Source organism: Carassius carassius, chromosome 6, assembly GCF_963082965.1.
Source record: "Carassius carassius chromosome 6, fCarCar2.1, whole genome shotgun sequence".
Lineage (NCBI taxonomy): Eukaryota > Metazoa > Chordata > Actinopteri > Cypriniformes > Cyprinidae > Carassius > Carassius carassius.
Genome location: NC_081760.1, coordinates 33,460,654 through 33,479,731, shown reverse-complemented (window position 1 = coordinate 33,479,731; position 19,078 = coordinate 33,460,654). Strand labels below are relative to the sequence as shown.

The window sequence follows — 19,078 nt, the reverse complement described above, 5'->3', positions numbered from 1 at the left end:
TTCTTTTTTTTCTTTTTTATATATATATAACAGTTAATTGTACTTAAATCGACAAATACACAGTTCATTTATTTATTTATTGTTATTTGCCATTTGTGCCATGTGTTCAATTCAACAGGTGGTTATGTCTTGAATGTAAACCTATAAACCTGCTGCTTTCTGTAATTAATGTTAATTAATGACTCTGCTCTTGACTGAATAACTAGTCTATATTTAATTCATACAGTGAAGAATATATAGTGTTATTTTTAAGTTTGAATATTTAAATAAATAAATAAATAAATAAATAAATAAATAAATAAATAAATAAATAAATAAATAAATAAATAAATAAATAAAGTACACCATTGTGGTAAGAATTCTTGATGACAGTACCCTGAAAAAGATTTCCAGGGGTGACAGGTATGCAATAGAATAAAATCAAAATGTATATTATAAACAAAAAGCATATTGTACCATCAGAAGAGACAAGAATCTTCATTCAATTTCTTTGCTAACACAATATTTTTTCCTCAGCTCTACAGCTCTGTTGAGTTTGGCCGTCGATGGCAGCTCGTTCATGAGCGGGTAGCACCCAATCGATTCTACTGGTAAGCTCTCTGTGTGATTTCTTGTGCTGCATGTGGAACATAAATCATTTGAGCTCCTGCATTCTGTGCCTGATAAAAGAATAAACCAAAGAACATAGATTGTTGTTCAATCCTGATGTGATCTTCCCCACTGTGTTTCACCACCAACGCTTTCTCGAGGTTTATGTCCAAAGCTTAGAAGCTCTTTAATGAATGTTGTCATTAGACCTGGTTACTGATTCAGAGTCTGCATTTGCAATGTTGCAAATGATTTAGTCATTAAGAAAGATAGTTCAGCTTGATCAGGATGGCTAATAGTTGTCTAGACTGTTGTGATTAAAGACACCTGTTGAGAAATAAATTCTAAATTAAATTCGATTTTATGTTTATCCCTGGTCTCAAGTGGACAAGCTGGAATGAACTGAAAGGCATTTCGGGCATGGATCAATTTTTTGTTCAAAGTTCAAAAAGGTTTTTTTTTTTTAAGGTTTTTTAAGGTTTACAAAAGTTATTTATTTATTTATTTATTTCACAACTAAAACCAGGTAATAGTTTTGTAATAGTTATATTATACCAGGTAATAGTATCATGTCTTTCTTTTACCATCCAAATTCTAGTCATTTAGCACCAGGATTTTCTTTTTTGAGGTCATTTTAGTGTGAGATTTTTTGCATATGCACAAAACGAAGTGGGACAGAGCGAAGACATCAGAGAGTCAGCCTCGAGTACCGTTATTTTTAAGCTGGTAATGATCTATCCTTACAAGTTCCCCTCTATGAACTCTCACATAGAGTCTTATTATCTGAAGTGAGATGAGACATATAACCCTTACAAATGTGTAGCTATTGACTATGTGAAATTTGATTGTCTATTTTGATGAGACGTCACTATAGATGATTGAAGAAATGGAGTTTGAATGGATAAAATAGACTTTTGTATCTGTCAACGCTTCAAAAGCAACTCAGATCTGATGCGGCTCGTTTCTAGCCTAATACCCAAGGTCTTGGTTTAACTGAACATGTCAGAAATCCTTTACCTTCACATTTACAACTGATCTGAAATCAAAACCTTTAAAAAAAAAATAATAATAATAAAAAATAACTGTTCTTGTGAGAAAGGGAGGTTGTAGAATAATGAAATTTAACCGAAGGTACCTGAACAATCTTGGGTGTGAATCCGGTAAAACAAAACTGTTTTACCTGAATGCTGTGTGTTATACTGGGAAATACTGCTAACTGTTAAATAAGCAATATAATACACCTAATTTAAATACAATGGGAGCGTGTTTGCACTGCAAAAAAATGGGAATGACTTTAAACACATCACCATGTCAACTGAAGGGTTTCCAGGTTTAAAATCCCATTCATTTTCTCCATGGTGAATTGATTGTGAACGATAATTTAGATAAAAAAGACAGACTTGATCAGTCAACAGCCCACAATCTGTCAACTTGTGCATAAATAATTGTGTTCAACAGCAGAATTTCTAGTGAAAACATCGATGAGAAATCCCCACCATAGAATCGCCACAAGTAAATTGTGGCAAAATAACTCTTTAGCCTCACCTACTTCACAGAAGCACTGCTAATTACGTAATAATCATTTTGTCATAAGCATAAAATATATTGTTTCTATAAATCCATTGTTTATATTTCTCCATAATTTTTAATTCGATTATGTCATTTAGTAGTATGTCATGTCGTTATTAGTTCTTTCCCTCATTAAAGTCATCAAGTACTTGTCTTTTCGTCGAGTTTTCAAATACTTGTTTGCTTTAAATCAAAGTTTGTAATGTTGTGATTCACCTCGTAGCTCGTTGGCTTGGTTCATGTTTTTTTTTTTACTTAAAAAGAGAAAGGCAACTTTATTACACAACTTTTTTTAGATACTCAATTTTGATTGGTCACGTGTGCCATGGATCACCACAGACTTGTTCTCTCATTTCATACAAACACAAGTGGTGCCAGCATGCACCTTAGTTATTTATTATAATGAAAATGATCTCAGAGGAGTTCAGTATTTATATTACTGTAATATTGTTGCATTGTTCGTCTTGTCTATCTCAGGTGATTGTTTGTGCATTGTAATGGCCCATTTTTCTTAGCAGAAGCGGTAAGATAATAATACAGTTAAGATCATAAAAATAATTTAAACTAAATATCATGTCCATCCATCTATATATTTGAGTAGCTGTGAAATAAGTGGTTATTTATACAGTCAGCTCACATTAATTATAATTTTTGTAAAATATACCTCTTTACTCTGTGGACTGAGGGTCAAACTTGAAATACAGTGCACAAAAGGGGTGTAACTGTTGAATCCACCGCTCTGCCTTTAAAATATTAAGGCTGATCCCAGAGCACGCCATGGGATGCTATATTTGTGAAAGTGTCAATACTTCCAATAAGTGTCATGATAAAGTCTTGAGATAGTCTGCTTCTACCTTTGTGTGTTCCGCTCTGGAGCAGCTCTCTCTGATTTTTCAGTCTCTAATAAATATTTAATGCAACTATGATGATGTTTTTTTTTCAAACTAAAAAGAGCGAGAGAACTGTGTGCGCTGCCTGTGGGTGTTCTTGGGAAGCAAATGAGAAGAGCTTACTTTTAATGATGTCAGGATATGCTCCTTGCTTCTGTTAAAAAGCACAGATAGATGGAGATGGAAATGGAGGCTTAACAGGATAGAGTGTTCTGATGGTACTTTCTCGACTTAACCCGCATTGCTCTTTTGGGAGGATAACCTGGGTCTTTTTAGCCGACATAAAAAAAGCCAATGCCCTTTTTTTGACCCATCTCTTGTTGCATTGAAACACAAAGGATTTTCATTTTCCAAAGCTCATTTTATAAAACATTGTTTTTTATTTCCTTTGGGCTTGCCAGGTCTAAACTGGGCCTTGATAAAGAGCCGGGCCTGATTCACCTTGAGACCAGCATCTCAGAGACCCGTAAGTCTGAATGGCGTCCCTGGACGTGCTTTGATTACATTTCAAGAACCTATAATTCAAAAACGGCACAAGGCAACACTTAGAGATTCAAAATAGGCTTCACATTAAAATGCAAAATGGACAGTTATGCTCCAGCAAATCCATCTTTCCATATTAGTCACCAGTAATTAACATTAATGAAGAAACATACCGCACGAATTGAGTTTGTCTTTTGTTTGTTGAACCTGTATTTCTGTTGATTGGCAGACGGAAAGAGAAGCTATATACGTGTCAGTTCTGCAGTACATGGTCCCCCAAAACAGTCCATTTGAGAGAGGTTTTCTTAGACTGTTTGAAGTTAATGTACAAGGACATATATATATTAGGGCTGGGCAAGTTAACATAATAATTACAGCATTAACGCATTAATTAATTAACGCAGGTTAATACATTATTATGAACGTCAATTGCTCACTGGCTCTGAATACACATACAGACAAATCAAGGGTCACTGGAGGGGATGCTCCCGATCAAATTATTTAGGCTAAGCATCAATATTCAATAATGATGTTATTTTTAACAGAATAGAATCCAACAAGCTCATAATCATGACTTTATAAGTTGGCAACAGGAAGTTTCCGGATGGCACGTGAAGACAGCAGAAAGGTGCTCTCGCTCAACACAGTGGAGTGAATCGTTTGCATAACTTGGTAAAATACAATATGTTGCTTTACAGATCTATCGCTTTTGCCACTCAGAAATATTCACGCAAATATGCAGCACGTATCAGAAGATCTGCACTCTGGCCCGCCTCTTCCTACTGAGTCAGGGACTGCTAAATGAAACGATCACACTAGTCAAACGAACCAGGCTTTGGGGGTCAAACGCACTCCGGCACGGTTAAGATTTCTTAGTGTGAGCACACCCTAATTACTCTTCCACATCCCACACACACGAGTCTCTACCCGAACATCAAGTGTTGTTCCACATCGCATTCTGCTACAATTGGTCCCACGATCATGCCGGTCTCTAATAGGAAGGTGCCTGTTATAATGTTATGGTCGAGGCTCTGGACAATATTTTCTATAAAAACGTTAATGCCCTGGAAGTGACAAATAGCTTGTTTTTTTGTTTAATTTAATTACATTAATGTTATAAATTGAGATTTAGGCTACAATAAATATTTTAACTGCTACTACTGTGTGTAAAAGGAACACTGCTGTAAAAAGCACCTTATTTGTTTAAAGTGTTTGTAAACCAAATGTTATTACATGTTGCAGTAGGCCTACTTTTAAATGAAAAAAGTGAACAATACACTACTTTTTGAATGCATAATTAGTTTTGTTCATAACAATGCGATTATATAACAAGACAATAATGCGATTAATCATGATTACAAATTTATTTGTTGCCCAGCACTAATAGACATTGGATTAAATCTGAAATTTTGAAGTAGAAATAATAAAGTGGTATTTTTGTTTTATTTACTATTTTCTGCTAAAACTGCCTTCACTGCGGGCAGTTGTAACACATATTAATACTATAAGAGAACTATAAACTAGTGATATCAATATTTGTTTTAATACTTAAAGTTATCAATTTCAATATAACTATTATCTCTCATCAGTCAATCTGTCTGTCTGAAAATCTAATATATCTTGTCCTGCTGTTGTTGCAGAGGCTCTTTATGTCACATGCAAGCTTCAGAACTGCACAGATGCCAACAAGGGCAAACCTTTTCCTGGATACATCGACCCCAACTCCCTGGTGGTCCAAGATGAGTATGTGTTTGTCCAGGTGAGTCATTTATAGAGGGGAAACCTGTATCTAGTATGGCTGTACCAATAATTATCTTTCTTATGATGTGGCATTGATATTATAAATTCTTCTATTTCTAATAAAGCAATTCCCCATAGTTCAATTTATCAAATGATTCAACAATGCTTAAATGTATTATTTAGATTAATTAAATTAAAGTGCAAACATTATTTATTATTTTTATTATATTTATTTTAGTAAAGTACCTTCATTCAAATGACATTCTGTTACATGTATGAACATTTCCAAATGTTTTCATGGGACAGATATTTTCTTTAAAAGCACACACAACCAACAAGTTTATTTTAAAAACACAAACGTAAGGCTACAATACACTACATGACTTTTGCCGAGATTTTTTTCCCAGTTTACAGTCTGGAGAAAGCCAGAGCCAGTCTGCAGATTTGAGTAAACCGATTTCATAGAAAAATCACATAGTCTATGATGGACAAAGTCTCTGATTTTTATTTATTTATTTTATTTTATGATTAGCTTCAGACTATGAATCCATCCAGTAGATATCAAACATGTTTGATATTTTAAAACACATATTGTTTTCATTTACAAAGTCTGCAAGTGTGGGATGCCGTGTTTTGAAATATGTTCAGATGTTAAAAGTTGCGTAGTGTGTTCCAGCCTTAAGTTTAACCTTGTAGCAGTGCCCTTTATTGCTGTTCAGGACACACTGGATAAATGCAATGATAATGCATTACATTTTAAATACTTATTAATATCCCAGTCCCTCTTTACACCTGTATTAAGCACAATATAGTGATAAAGCATACCTTAATACCTAGTGTAAACAGGATCAATGAGGTGACTTATTGGGGTAAATTAAAGCACAGATAGAAACTGATACTCCAGATTCAATCTGTATTGTGCATTTGGCAAAGTTTCAACTGCGATTCAATTATGATAACAAGACTGAATACACCGATCATATCGCAATGCATAATGTGAGCCCTTATTTGTGACCAATATCCCGGGAGAACTCAAAATGTTATTTCTTTCTAAAGTGTCTTTGTCCTGTCTATTTGTGATCCCTCCATTACCTCAGGTGTCAACTGGTGGCCGGCCGATCTACTACGTGTCATCCAGGCGAGATGTGTTTACACCCATGAAGCTTCCCAAATACACCCTTCCAAAGGTAGGGTAACTCATTCGCACTTGCTCAACACAAAGTCAGAGTCTGCCACGCTGTGACAGAGTAAACAGACATTGCTATTTCAGACCCAGATCATCATGTCCCTCAATGTTAGCCTCTGAAGCTTGAAACCTTTACAAAATCTGATTTTTTTTCTCCCTGGCAATTCAGGGACGCAGATGCTACCGCGGTCCCTCGGTTCTCAGGATGCTGTGTTATTATTCAAAGCTTAAAATCTGCTGCGCTCACATGACAATTAAACATGTTTTATTCAATCAAGCTCTCGGCGCTCCTTTAAGCACACATCCAGCAATCCTTGCGCAATGTGGGGTAAATGAAATTCGCAAACTGCCAGCATGTGGTTTTGTTGCATTTGCCCAACTGACAAGCTCAGTTTAAGGCTAATAAGAATATTTGCTGTACGCAGGAGCTGTGAGCAAAACAAGGCAGGTGAGAGTTGGGTTTGATACTGATTATTAATCGGATTCAGCTCAGTGGGGTGAAACCGCCACTGCTCTCCAGCTGTCCCCAGCCGTCCTGGTAACAACATTCATATTCAATCTCACTTGATTAGAGGCAAAAATCACATTAAAGGTTAAAGTCGTTCTCCTCTGATATATGTAAATGAGAAGGGTAAAGGTGTTTAGAATATTAAAAGGCACTTAAGTTGTTCGGAGTTTGTCCTACTTTTTCTTTCTGATGACGGAAAAGACAGAATAGAGTTGTTAAATCATTTGAATGGCTCAGTAGTTATGAACTGCACTGGAAAATGCATTCGGCTCATCAAGAGAATAAAAGCCAATTGAAGTTTAGTGTCTTCAATTTTATTGGCAAAATGCACATCATATCATCTATCTATCTATCTATCTATCTATCTATCTATCTATCTATCTATCTATCTATCTATCTATCTATCTATCTATCTATCTATTATTTTCAAATGATTTCTTATACAAAACTGAAGTCATGTGCTTTGCTGGAGTCGTGACCAGTCAACTTAGTACAACAATTATAACCCACTATTCTAAAACGTTCTTTGTCAGTTTTATAGACTTCTTTGTTGACATGTTTACACCAACATCTGGATAACGCCAGGAGGCAGATTATTCTTTTGTCAAATAAATCACAGAGATCTGTTTTATGAAGTGTCTTTTCCTTTTTCCCCAGGATCTGCATGTGATCAGTACAGATGAGAACCGGGTCGTGGCAGCAGTTCAAGAGTGGAACCAGAATGACACTTACAACCTGTATGTGTCAGAGGCCGGAGGCATTTACTACACGCTGGCATTGGAGAACGTCATGAGCAGTATGGGACCAGAGGGAAATGTCATGATAGATCTATATGAGGTAACTCGCTCTGTAAAACACATCAGTGTCATTTCCACACTGTACAGATGTGTGTTGATTCAGTATCACTGTTTCGTGTTCATATTTCTCTGGATATTAAAATAATGATCAAATTGAATGCACTAATTAATGCTAATTGAGTGCAGTGTTAATTGATTTAATAGCAGTGCTAATAAATTAAGGTATTCATTATAAGACTATCAGTGGATTATCTAAACAAGGAGCAGTTAGGAACCCAGAATCTAAATCTATTGCTATAGGGAGAAAGTAGGTTCTAATTATTATCAATGTAAAATAAATAATCAAATTATCCATATATATATGTTAGTTTCTGCTACTTAATATTTATGTCGAAACTATTTTCACTTTTTTTTTCACAGGATTCCTTAATGAATAGAACATTCAATGAACAGCTTTATTTGAAATATTAATATTTTGTAACAGAAATCTTTATTGTCACTGCTGGTCAATTTTTGTCCTTTATATATATATTTATATTTATATATATATATAACATTTTTTATTTTTGTTTTTATTTTATTTTTTTTTGACTACAAGACTACAAAACTACAAACAACTAAATGAATTTAAAATCTATTTTGCAGTATCGTCTGAATAAAACCTATCTCCTTTTCCTGATCTACAAATGGCTGACCTTTTCAGCATTTAACTCTGATCAATGTATTTCCAGATGCCTGTATGCTACAAGATACCTTACAATTTCAGAGCAGGCAGTGCTTTGGAGTGCTGTTAGTTCACAGTTTTTTATAGTACTACAAATTGTTCTTATAGTGCTGCTTGCATACAAAGGCGCCACCGGAGTGAAGCCAATGATTAGTGTTTGGGTGTAGATGGCTCGTCTCTTTGAAGAATACCCCAGATCTCTATTCATACACCTCCGAATGGAACAGTGCACGCAGCCACGCATTGCTTCAGAGGCCAGCAGGTGTCAAGCTATCTTCTGATCAAATAATTAAACTGTTGATGATAGCAACCCCCATAAAATCACATTTGGCTCTAGGATATGCTGAAGAGTCCGATGACTTGATTGAGGTCGCCACCTCCATGTAACATATGCTAAAATCTCAGCCGTCGGCTAGATTGAAATATTCGTCAATTATTGAATAGTCAGTGCCCTTCGAGGCCCATCCCGGGCTGCCTCTCCTCCTCTCTAGTGCTTCCTGGCCCTGAAGAGATGTCACTTCTGTTCAGGACGGACACGGATTACATTCTCATTCCCTTACATACTACTTACCAGGAACTGCTGTATGTATTGAGCTTTTTAGAAGTTCACTTGGCTGGGTTATGCCACACGGACACAAAGTGATTAATGCATCACAGGCTTTTGTTTGGTCCATTTATTTTATTTTATTTTTTTATGAAGGAGGAAATGGTGAAACTTTAGAGATGTATTTATTACTGATTTATCTCTTCCTCATTATGTTGTTTATGTTCCTGTCCCTAGGTGGCAGGAATAAAAGGCATGTTCTTAGCCAATAAGAAGCTAAATAATGAGGTGAAGACATACATAACCTATAACAAAGGCCGCGACTGGAGGCTCCTGCAGGCGCCCTCGGCAGATCTCAGAGGAAACAGAATCCATTGCATGCTGGTGAGTGGATATGTGGGAAAACAACTAGAGACAGACTTGTTAATAATAATATTTGACATTCATAGATGAGCTTTATGAGGTTAGTGTACTTTAACAATGGCGAACTTGTCAGATTTGAGCTTTTCGAGCATTAATCAAAGATGGGTGTTTCTTCAACTACAGTTATTTTACTGTATGTCCCAGAGGTTGATTTTTTTTTTAACAAACACATTTCTGCTTTTTTTTCTTTTGTTATGAGAAGATCACATTAAAACTGTATTTTTGATTTATCACACCTTCATAATTTATTTTATGCTTCTTTTCAAATTCTGCCTGTTTTGTTGCCTTTTGGTTCTAGTCCTAACACAGGATTTCAGTCTAAAAAATTCATGATAGACTATGAATGAACAAAGAGTGAAATGATCATAAACTATTTCAATTTTTATTATTACAACCAACAATTTTGCCCTGAATAAAGTCCCCCATAAAGCCCTTACTGGTGACTAAAACTATTAAAAATCATTTTCATTAATTTAAAATGTGATTTATTTATTTATTTTTGCTTGGAAAATAACTGAAGTTAATTTAAAATTTGGGTACAAAATGACTGGCATAAAACTACAAAAGAACCCCCCTCAAACTAATAAAAAAATCATAAAAGCACATAACAAAATTACTAATTAAATGATTTCAAAAGACTGTTTCAAAATATTAATAAATACTATAATAATAATGTATAAATAATACTATGAGAAAATGTGTAAAAAAATAGTTTTTGAAAGAGATTATTTGAGGAAAAAATTGTCAAATTGAAGAAACACTCAGAGACATATGGACTTGATTATATTTTGCACAATAGCTCCATAATAATAATAAACATAATAATCATAATATATATCATAAATCATAAATATTCCTGTGGACCCGGGTGTTTGGAATAGGTCTGCATAATTAGTGCTGCTTGTCATTTTAAATGACAAGACATATATTTCATTCCGTGGCGATATGATCCATTCCTGGTGAATGGCCTCCACAACCCTACCCCTCCAAAATGCAAACAAAAATAATTACCCTTTGATAAACTCAACTAATTAATGCTCCCACTGTTGGCCTTGCCTTCACCATCCATTACAGAGCTATTTGTTTGAAAATGTCAAAGTTTTAATAAACCCCTAAACAACCCTTGCAACATGTGCTTACCATTGGCATTTCCAGACTTATAATGAGAATTGTGTCACTAAAGGTTATTCCAATCAAAATTAATGTTGGGAGGGGAAAAAAAGTTATGAGCCTTTGCTGTTATGGGATTTTTTTTAATGGGATTTTATTCAAGCCCAAGCACAATGGCGGTTACCAGAGGCCACACACTGGGAGCTGTGCCGATTTTGAGACCCTACTTGATCGAGATTGTTTGTGTTGCTTCTAGCCATACTGCTCTCTGCATCTTCAGCTGCACGTATCTGCAAACCCATACACATCTGGAAATATAGACAGCAGAGAGACATCCCCTGGAATCATAGTGGCATCAGGTGAGTTGGGTTAAAATGACTGATAATGTAATTTACCACGGAAGTAGAAAATTCTGTACAAATAAGGCAGAGTGGTCTTATTTGTATTCATACATACAGTAAAGAGTAAATGTACTTTACTCTTCAAAATTTCAGGGTGGTACGATTTTTTAAATGTTTTTGAAAATAAAATCCTCTTAAGGATTAATAATATTTTTTTTTTATAAATAAATGTTTTTCTAAATCTAAATAAATAAAATAAATCTAAAATAAATCTTATAAATCTAATATGCTGATTTTATGCTCAAGATTTATTTTTGTTATTAGCATATTAAGTGGAAGATATGATAGGATGTTTTTTTTTGAGTAAATTTTAAAAGTATTAATTTCTTACAAAATGATCTTACTGACCCAATATATATATAGTATCATTTAAATGATACACTTGTATGTACAACTTTCGACAATTTGAATGGTACTATTAATACTTAATACTATCTATCTTTAGACACAGTTCTTTTATGTTGTTTCATTAACAATAACTGTAGTCACTTTGTGAAACTTTTGGTTACTTTCTTTGGAACTGCTTTAATTTATAAATGTTTTTGGGTCCTCCCTTAATCTTTAAACAAACATTTCAAAGTTGACAAGACACACACACACACACACACCCACACCCATATATACATACATATATATATATATATATATACGTTTAATAAAACTGAAAAGTCAAGGATTATTTTTTTGTATACAGACAGGTAGACTAGAGAAAACTGGGTTGCACTTTATTTTACAGTACGTGTACTTACATGTACTTATAGTGTACTTACAGTGTATTTATCTAAGAAAGTTCTGGTAATACAAGGTAACTACATGGGGTAGGGTTAGGTTTAGGGGTAGGTTCAGGGTTAGTACCTAGTTATTATATAGTTATTGTAATTACTATAATAAGTACATAGTATGTACATGGGGAACAGGACTGTAAAATAAAGTGCTACCGAAAACTGTCTAGATTGCAGGTACTGGAGTAGTTCTCATATTCTTCTTTAAATCCCTGACATCAGTTGATTTTATTTTATTTTTATTTTTTTGTCCTGGAAGTTAAGCATATTTAAATTAATATCTTGAGCACTTATGACACTGTTATTGTTGAAGACGTTACTTTTTGCACTCGTGGAGTGCAGGCATCTGTATATGGACTATAAACAAGATTAGTGTTGTGCTAGCATGAACACATGGAAATGCTAAGTGCTACTCTTGACATTAGTGGCAGAGAGTCTTTTGAGTGTTCTTATTATCCTCTCTTCATCATCTTCTGTTTGCACAACCGACTAACTCTTCCACCACTTCAAACTTTTAATGTTTATTTTATAAGATTGAAAGCGCTTGTCACTTTTTCATTTTACTCCTTCAGGCTTGTGTCTTCCGTGACGTTCGCCAACTATATTGCCTCTGGATGCATGCAGATTCATTCATTATTCATTTCATTTTTTCATTTAGCTGACGCTTTTATCCAAAGCGACTTACAATTGCTATATATGTCAGAGGTCGCACGCCTCTGGAGCAACTAGGGGTTAAGTGTCTTGCTCAGGGACACATTGGTGTCTCACAGTGGATTCGAACCCGGGTCTCTCACACCAAAGCCATGTGTCTTATCCACTGCGCCAACACCACCCCAGATGAAATATAAATGTCTTGGCACTGTAACTCTCTGGATAAGTAATCCTAGGAGGAGACCGACTATTAGATATTAGGCTCTAAATTGACGTTTAGTTGATTGATTTGATGGTAGAAGGGTTGTGGGGATGGCACAGACTTTCCTGAGTAGCTTAGCTTATTAGATAGAGAGGTTTTCTAGAATTTCTATTTACCTCACAGAGTTAGACTCTGATTTCATTATACATTATGTATTTTTGCTGAAAAAACTATCCATCCATCCATCCGTCCATCCATCCATCCGTCCGTCCGTCCGTCCGTCGATCTATCAATTGATCTTTTTGTCCGTCCATCCATCCATCCATCCGTCGATCTATCCATTGATCTTTTTGTCTGTCCGTCCATTCATCCATCCTTTTGTCCATCCATCCATCCATCCATCCGTCGATCTATCCATTGATCTTTTTTTCCATCCGTCCATCCATCATCGATCTATCCATTGATCTTTTTGTCTGTTCGTCCATCCATCCATCCATCCATCCATCTTTTGATCTATCCATCCATCCGTCGATCTATCCATTGATCTTTTTGTCCGTCCATCCATCCAACCATCCATCCGATGATTTATCCATTGATCTTTTTGTCCATCCATCCGTCCGTCAATCCATCCATCCATCCATCCATCCATCCGTCCGTCCATCCATCCGTCCATCCATCCATCCATCCATCCATCTGTCGATCTTTCCATCCATCCGTCGATAGATCCGTCTATCTTTTTGTCCATCCATCCATCCAGCCATCTATCCATCCGTCGATCTATCCATCTATCTTTTTGTCCATCCATCCATCCATCCATCCATTTATCTATCCAGTGATCTTTTTGTCCATCCATCCATCCATCCATCCATCCATCATCATTAGATTTTTTCCCAATGAAATACTTTTTTTCTTATCCTGCAGGACATAATGGAACAAAACCAAGTTACATAACAGTTAGTCTGTCACATAACACTGCACACACTACAGTGTTATGTGAAAAAGCGAATATGATTGTGTCACTGTCATATTCTCTTCCGTCCTACAAATAATGTGCTGACCTTGTACTTTCCAGTCCAAAAAAACATGCATTTTCTAACCTTCACACTAATGTAGTCAACATTAGTAATCACAAGTTAGGAAATGTAGTCATTGTGGTTAAACGATCCGAGAGAAATACAAATTTGGATAAAATCCATAAAGCACTTGCCAGCTTTTGGAATGAAGTATGAATGCCTTTTGTGGGGAGAAAAGGCACATTGCACTCAATCTTCATATTCAAAAAGCTTCAGTTATCAACTCTCTCTCTGCTTCGGTAAGCATGACTGTAATTGTTCCGCTCTTCTCTCCTTAGGTTCAGTTGGCGCAGAGTTAACGAGCAGCAATGTTAGCATGTTCATCACATCCGACGCTGGAAACACGTGGCGGCAGGTGACTCTGACCATGAGGTGTTCAGCCAGATGGGGGTGGGCAGTAATTTCAGCACTGATGCATATCTTGGAGCGGATAAATCCATGTGCCACACTTCAGAGCTGATAATCAAATGACACCTTCAGAGAAAACTAAATTCAATGACATATATGATGCCCACGGGTGCATGTTTGATGATGCGATTTAAATTTATACAGGCCAGCTGTCTAATTAAAAATGGAGAGCTTAAATTATTAAGAGAAAATTGATGTGGCAAAAAGTTAAAACATGCTTGGTAGGGCACGGGTTTGATGTCATATATCTTGTCAGTAAGAATTACAATCACTGGGATTTGAGAAATAGCATTATTTCAAGGACAGCAGACCTGTGGTTGCCAGCTTCCATCTAATCAAATTGAAAGCCATCCCAAGAATAGTAAAGGATAAGAAATATTGTCATAACTCAGCCAATCTGACATGATGAATGAAAATAACTCAGGAACATATGTAACAAATCCCTGAGCAGAATAACATATTAACCTTTTTTTTTTTTACTTTGGCATTAAACCAACAAACCCACAATAATCATTTCAGAACTATGCAGACCTTATTTATCATAGATTTATGTTGACCAGAGCAACTAGGGTCAGATACATTTCTCAACTATAATGACTCTTGGCTTTTGGTTGATTCCAACGTTTCCAGTGTGTTCACAGCCAAAGGAAAACAAAACAGACCCCACACAGTATCCCGCTAACATAAACACTAGCCTCATAATCATTAGCCCATGAAGTACTTAAGCCAATCAGATGTTGTTTTTCCTCCACTTTAACAGACTTGCATATGTTAAACGCTTGAAGCCCCAAGGCCTAAACTCAACAGGAATTTATATCAGCAAGAATTCACAGCACATGCAGTGCAGCCATCAGTGCTCTGGGGCAAACAAATGGAAACTGCTAATGAGGGCCTCAATTTTCAGTTCAACTTTCCATTAGGTCAGCCTAGTATCTGGCTGGATTTTCCTCTAAGGCAATTACTTGTTTCATACATGTTTACAACTACTAGCAGTTCTGTAATGGTGACTGGAAGGGTCATTTCTTGTAGGCGATTTTTTTTCTTATTATATGCTTGCATGTACTCTCAGAAGAAAAGCTACACAAGCTGTCAGAACCTTTTTAAAAGGTAGACTTCTGCACCATATTTATCCCTAAAGACTGCAAAATAGTAACTTAAAGGTACATATTAGTACCTACATTGTAAATTGTAGTACATAAATGGTGCAATTTAGTACCCTTTTGAAAAGCTACTGCCCCAGTGAGAGCTTTTTTATTTATTTATTTATTTTTCTCTGAGAGTGTAGTCTGATTTATGGAAGTATTTTGATAATAAGCACAACAGACTCTAATAAATAATGGTAAATTGATTACACAACAGCAAGAAGATTAACAAGATGGAATCATATGGTTTGGAAATAAAAAGTTTAATTTAGCCTTTGCATCAGGGAACAAGTGCGTGTCAGTTAAGTTAAGTTTTATTAAGTTTTATATTAGCAATTACCAGTTTTTATCATTTTTCATCAGAATGCTTTAAAAATAAGACAAACCAAGTAATATAATAAAATATCATTTTATTATATTTTCATTAATATCATTGCTGTTGTTTTCCCTCTAAAATTATTTTAAAAATGACATCAAGGTCACAGGAAATACCTATAAATTGATTACCAATTAAAAGACTATTCCAAAGAAAACATGTTTGTTTGTTTGTTAAAAAATATTTGAGTTAAAAGAAAACCATGAACATTTGTACAATATTTCAAAATTTATAAGTTGCCTTGTTTTTCATTCTAGATGTTATCATGCTGCTGTCATGACAAAAATGGCAACATCTGCCCAAAGAAAGTTATATAAAGTTATATAAATTATATAAAGTTTTATATTTTATGTATTTCTTTATTATATAATGGGAATTTTAACAGCACATCATTTATACATTTATTAATTTTATAAAAATAAATATTCATATTGGACATAAATACACATGCTCATATATTCCAAATGTTTAAGCGTTAAACTATATCTGTCTGTTTCAGATATTTGATGAAGAGTACAGTGTGCTGTATCTGGATCAAGGCGGAGCTTTGGTGGCAATTAGACACACCCCTCTTCCCATCAGGCACCTCTGGTAATCCTGCACCAATATCATTACTAATAATCCAAGTGTATGTTCGTAAAGAGATGAGTCAATGCAATCGCACCGAGCTGCTCACACAATCACGGGGAGTGTGAACATTCTCATTAAACCCAGTAGACTGTGTAATACTTTTGTCTAGTAATCTAGATTAAATGTTGGAAAGGTGCCGTAAAGTACTGTTTGAATTATTTGCCAGCTGTGTGTGGAAATGCAATCAGGTGTGTGCTGCTGGTTTCTATGCAGGCTGAGCTTCGATGAGGGGAGGGTATGGAACAAATACAGTTTCACTTCATCGCCTCTGTTCGTGGACGGCGTCTTGGGCGAACCAGGCGAGGAAACGCTTATAATGACGTAAGTATGATGAATATTTAATAGTAATACATTTTGATTGTTCTGGAATAGGAAAATGGTGATTGCTAAAATACAGTATACGTTATGAACACTGTAGACCCTAAGAAACTGAACGTCCTCAAAAGACTAAACAGCTTTCTTAGACATACTGTACATACTAACATACAAATATTAGTACTATTTTATCTTGCTTGAGTAAAATAATGTATAGAAAGAGAATATATACACTCACTGACGACTTCATTGGGTACATCTTACTAGTACCAGGTTTTCGCCCTGTTTGCCTAAACAGGTCTATCTAATCAAGTGAATATTAAGATGGATAGAAGATATAGAGAAATAATGCATTATGGATGGATGCCTGCTTTTATGAAACCAAATATAGTAGCAAATTAAGTGTATGCATATTCATTTATACTTTCTAATAAATTATATTATATAACTAAAATAACTGTATTGTTAACATTTGTGAGTTTGTATCTCGTAATTGCCTCTTGAATTTATGATTTTAAATCTCACAGTTTATACTTATTTTTCATTATTGTCACAGTATGTCTATTTCTTATTTTAAGCTCTGTCACAATTACATGTTTTACTTTCATAAGATTAAATGGTAATTGTGAAAAAAAAAAAAGTGAGTATGAAATGCTCAGAGCTTTGCTTAATGATACTTGGTGATAAAAATAAAGCAATTAATGATTTATTTTTTAGATCTTCCAGTAATAAATCACCTATTTAAAAAAAGGAATCAATAAAACCGTCATGCCACTTCTGATTTTACATCATCCTGAATCCAGCAAAGCCTGAAATTATTTTGAGAAGTATTTCATGAAGTTTTCCTTTGTAGGATATTCCTAGATGCTTTCTGCAATCTTTCTGACAGGCCCTAAAAGCGTCACAATGTTCTTAAGTGTCAGACTCTCTCAATGTGAGTTTCAGACTTTTTGGTGACAGTTTGACGCAGGTTTCCACTGATGGGGTTTGACTTGGATAACATTGCTAAGCATTTCCTTTCCCTGTCCACTCTACATCTTTCTAATCATCAGAGTCACCGCGCTCTGGATATGCCACTGCTCACCAGACATACAGTGGCTGATGTTGTGCCTCTGTTTGCAGGATCTTCGGTCATGTCAGTCATCGCTCAGAATGGCAGCTGGTAAAGATAGACTTCAGGTCTATCTTTAACAGAAGATGCATCGAGTCTGACTATGTGCCGTGGGATTTACATGACCAGGTGAGAAATAATTTTATTATTTTAACATTTGGATCCCCAATCTGAATATTTGCCGGATATTCTTGTTACAAATTGTTGTATGTTGGTCTCTTTAAAGAGGAAAGATTCTATATATTTATTTCATTATTATTATTATTAGTATTAATTTTTAGAATATTATTTTCTATTAAATTTGACTCGTTTTCATGAAATCTGTGTTATTTTAGCATCACTGACATCCTGTTATATATATATATATTTTTTTTTATTTATTAGTTTTGCTTTTATAATTTCTGTTTGCAGTTTACATTTAAATAAAGTTTTAGTAACTTTGTTGTGTGTTTTTGTAATTTTTCCATTGTGCCACTCATGCAGCCTCTGTAAACGAATCTCCCCATCTTAATGTCATTAATGTCCTCAACTCAACTTCTATACTGCATCTCAAGCCTTAAAATGAAGAGAGCTCAGTCTTGATCAGATACCTTTCTGCTTTGTCTGGTCTTTCCAGCATAATAAACCCTCCAGTGAGGCCTGACACTTTAGATTGATTGCACTAAAGCGTGTGCCACATTGCTTCCTGTTGTTTGAAACTTATGAGATTCCTTTCTAACTGGCACTGACATGCTTTTTCAGGGTCCGCTGCTGTAGCTATTTGAACAGGCAATTTGAATAATATATATGCCAGAAGTCAAGTGTCCTCTCACAGAGGGATAATAGCACAAATCCAAAATAAAATAGGAGCACTTATTTGAAGGAAGCATGTTAACTAAAAAACTAGACAAAAAATGTTATTGCAAGATACATGAAATGTGAGTGAGATGTGTGGAACCATGAAAGCTTTGACAAAATGCACCTCACAGAATTCGGATGTGAGATATGAAATATGGAACAACCAAGTACAATGAGTAGAAAAATGTTTCTCTCTCTCTCCCTCTTTCCTGTTTTCTCTCATCTTCTTTCCAGTCTCTTATTTTTCTAAATTCAGGGTGATGGGCACATGCTTTGTAGTTATGAATTATTCATGTGAGAACTGAAATAAACCTGAATGAGAACACCATATGCCAACTTTATGTAGAAAATGTGTGTATGTGTGTGTGTGTGTGTGTGTGTGTGTGTGTATGCATGTATGTATATGTTAAAATCCTCCTTATAGGGTGAACGCTGCCTCATGGGAGTCAAAAGAGTCTACCGAAAGCTGAAGCCCATAGCAAGGTGTGTTATGGGTAAAACCTACTCAGTCACAACGATTTCCGAGCCATGTGACTGCACTGAGTCGGACTTTGAGTGGTAAGCAAATAAACATTTCTCTTCTAAGAT

At 35.3% G+C, this 19,078-nt stretch overlaps 1 protein-coding gene across 3 annotated transcripts in view; it reads left to right on the top strand.

Moving 5' to 3' along the window:
• LOC132142692 (VPS10 domain-containing receptor SorCS1-like) overlaps nucleotides 1-19,078 on the top strand; it is a 167,412-nt gene that overhangs the window by 131,200 nt on the left and 17,134 nt on the right. For all 3 annotated transcript variants that reach the window (XR_009434101.1, XM_059552753.1, XM_059552754.1), the window contains exons 5-16: nucleotides 517-590; nucleotides 3,449-3,513; nucleotides 5,171-5,289; nucleotides 6,368-6,457; nucleotides 7,622-7,801; nucleotides 9,267-9,413; nucleotides 10,819-10,921; nucleotides 13,950-14,026; nucleotides 16,097-16,188; nucleotides 16,441-16,548; nucleotides 17,665-17,782; nucleotides 18,915-19,048. Coding sequence is in view for 2 of the 3 variants with exons in the window: in XM_059552753.1 (XP_059408736.1) it covers nucleotides 517-590; nucleotides 3,449-3,513; nucleotides 5,171-5,289; nucleotides 6,368-6,457; nucleotides 7,622-7,801; nucleotides 9,267-9,413; nucleotides 10,819-10,921; nucleotides 13,950-14,026; nucleotides 16,097-16,188; nucleotides 16,441-16,548; nucleotides 17,665-17,782; nucleotides 18,915-19,048 (1,307 nt within the window). In the remaining variant the exon portion in view is untranslated. The remainder of the gene's footprint in view (nucleotides 1-516; nucleotides 591-3,448; nucleotides 3,514-5,170; nucleotides 5,290-6,367; nucleotides 6,458-7,621; nucleotides 7,802-9,266; nucleotides 9,414-10,818; nucleotides 10,922-13,949; nucleotides 14,027-16,096; nucleotides 16,189-16,440; nucleotides 16,549-17,664; nucleotides 17,783-18,914; nucleotides 19,049-19,078) is intronic.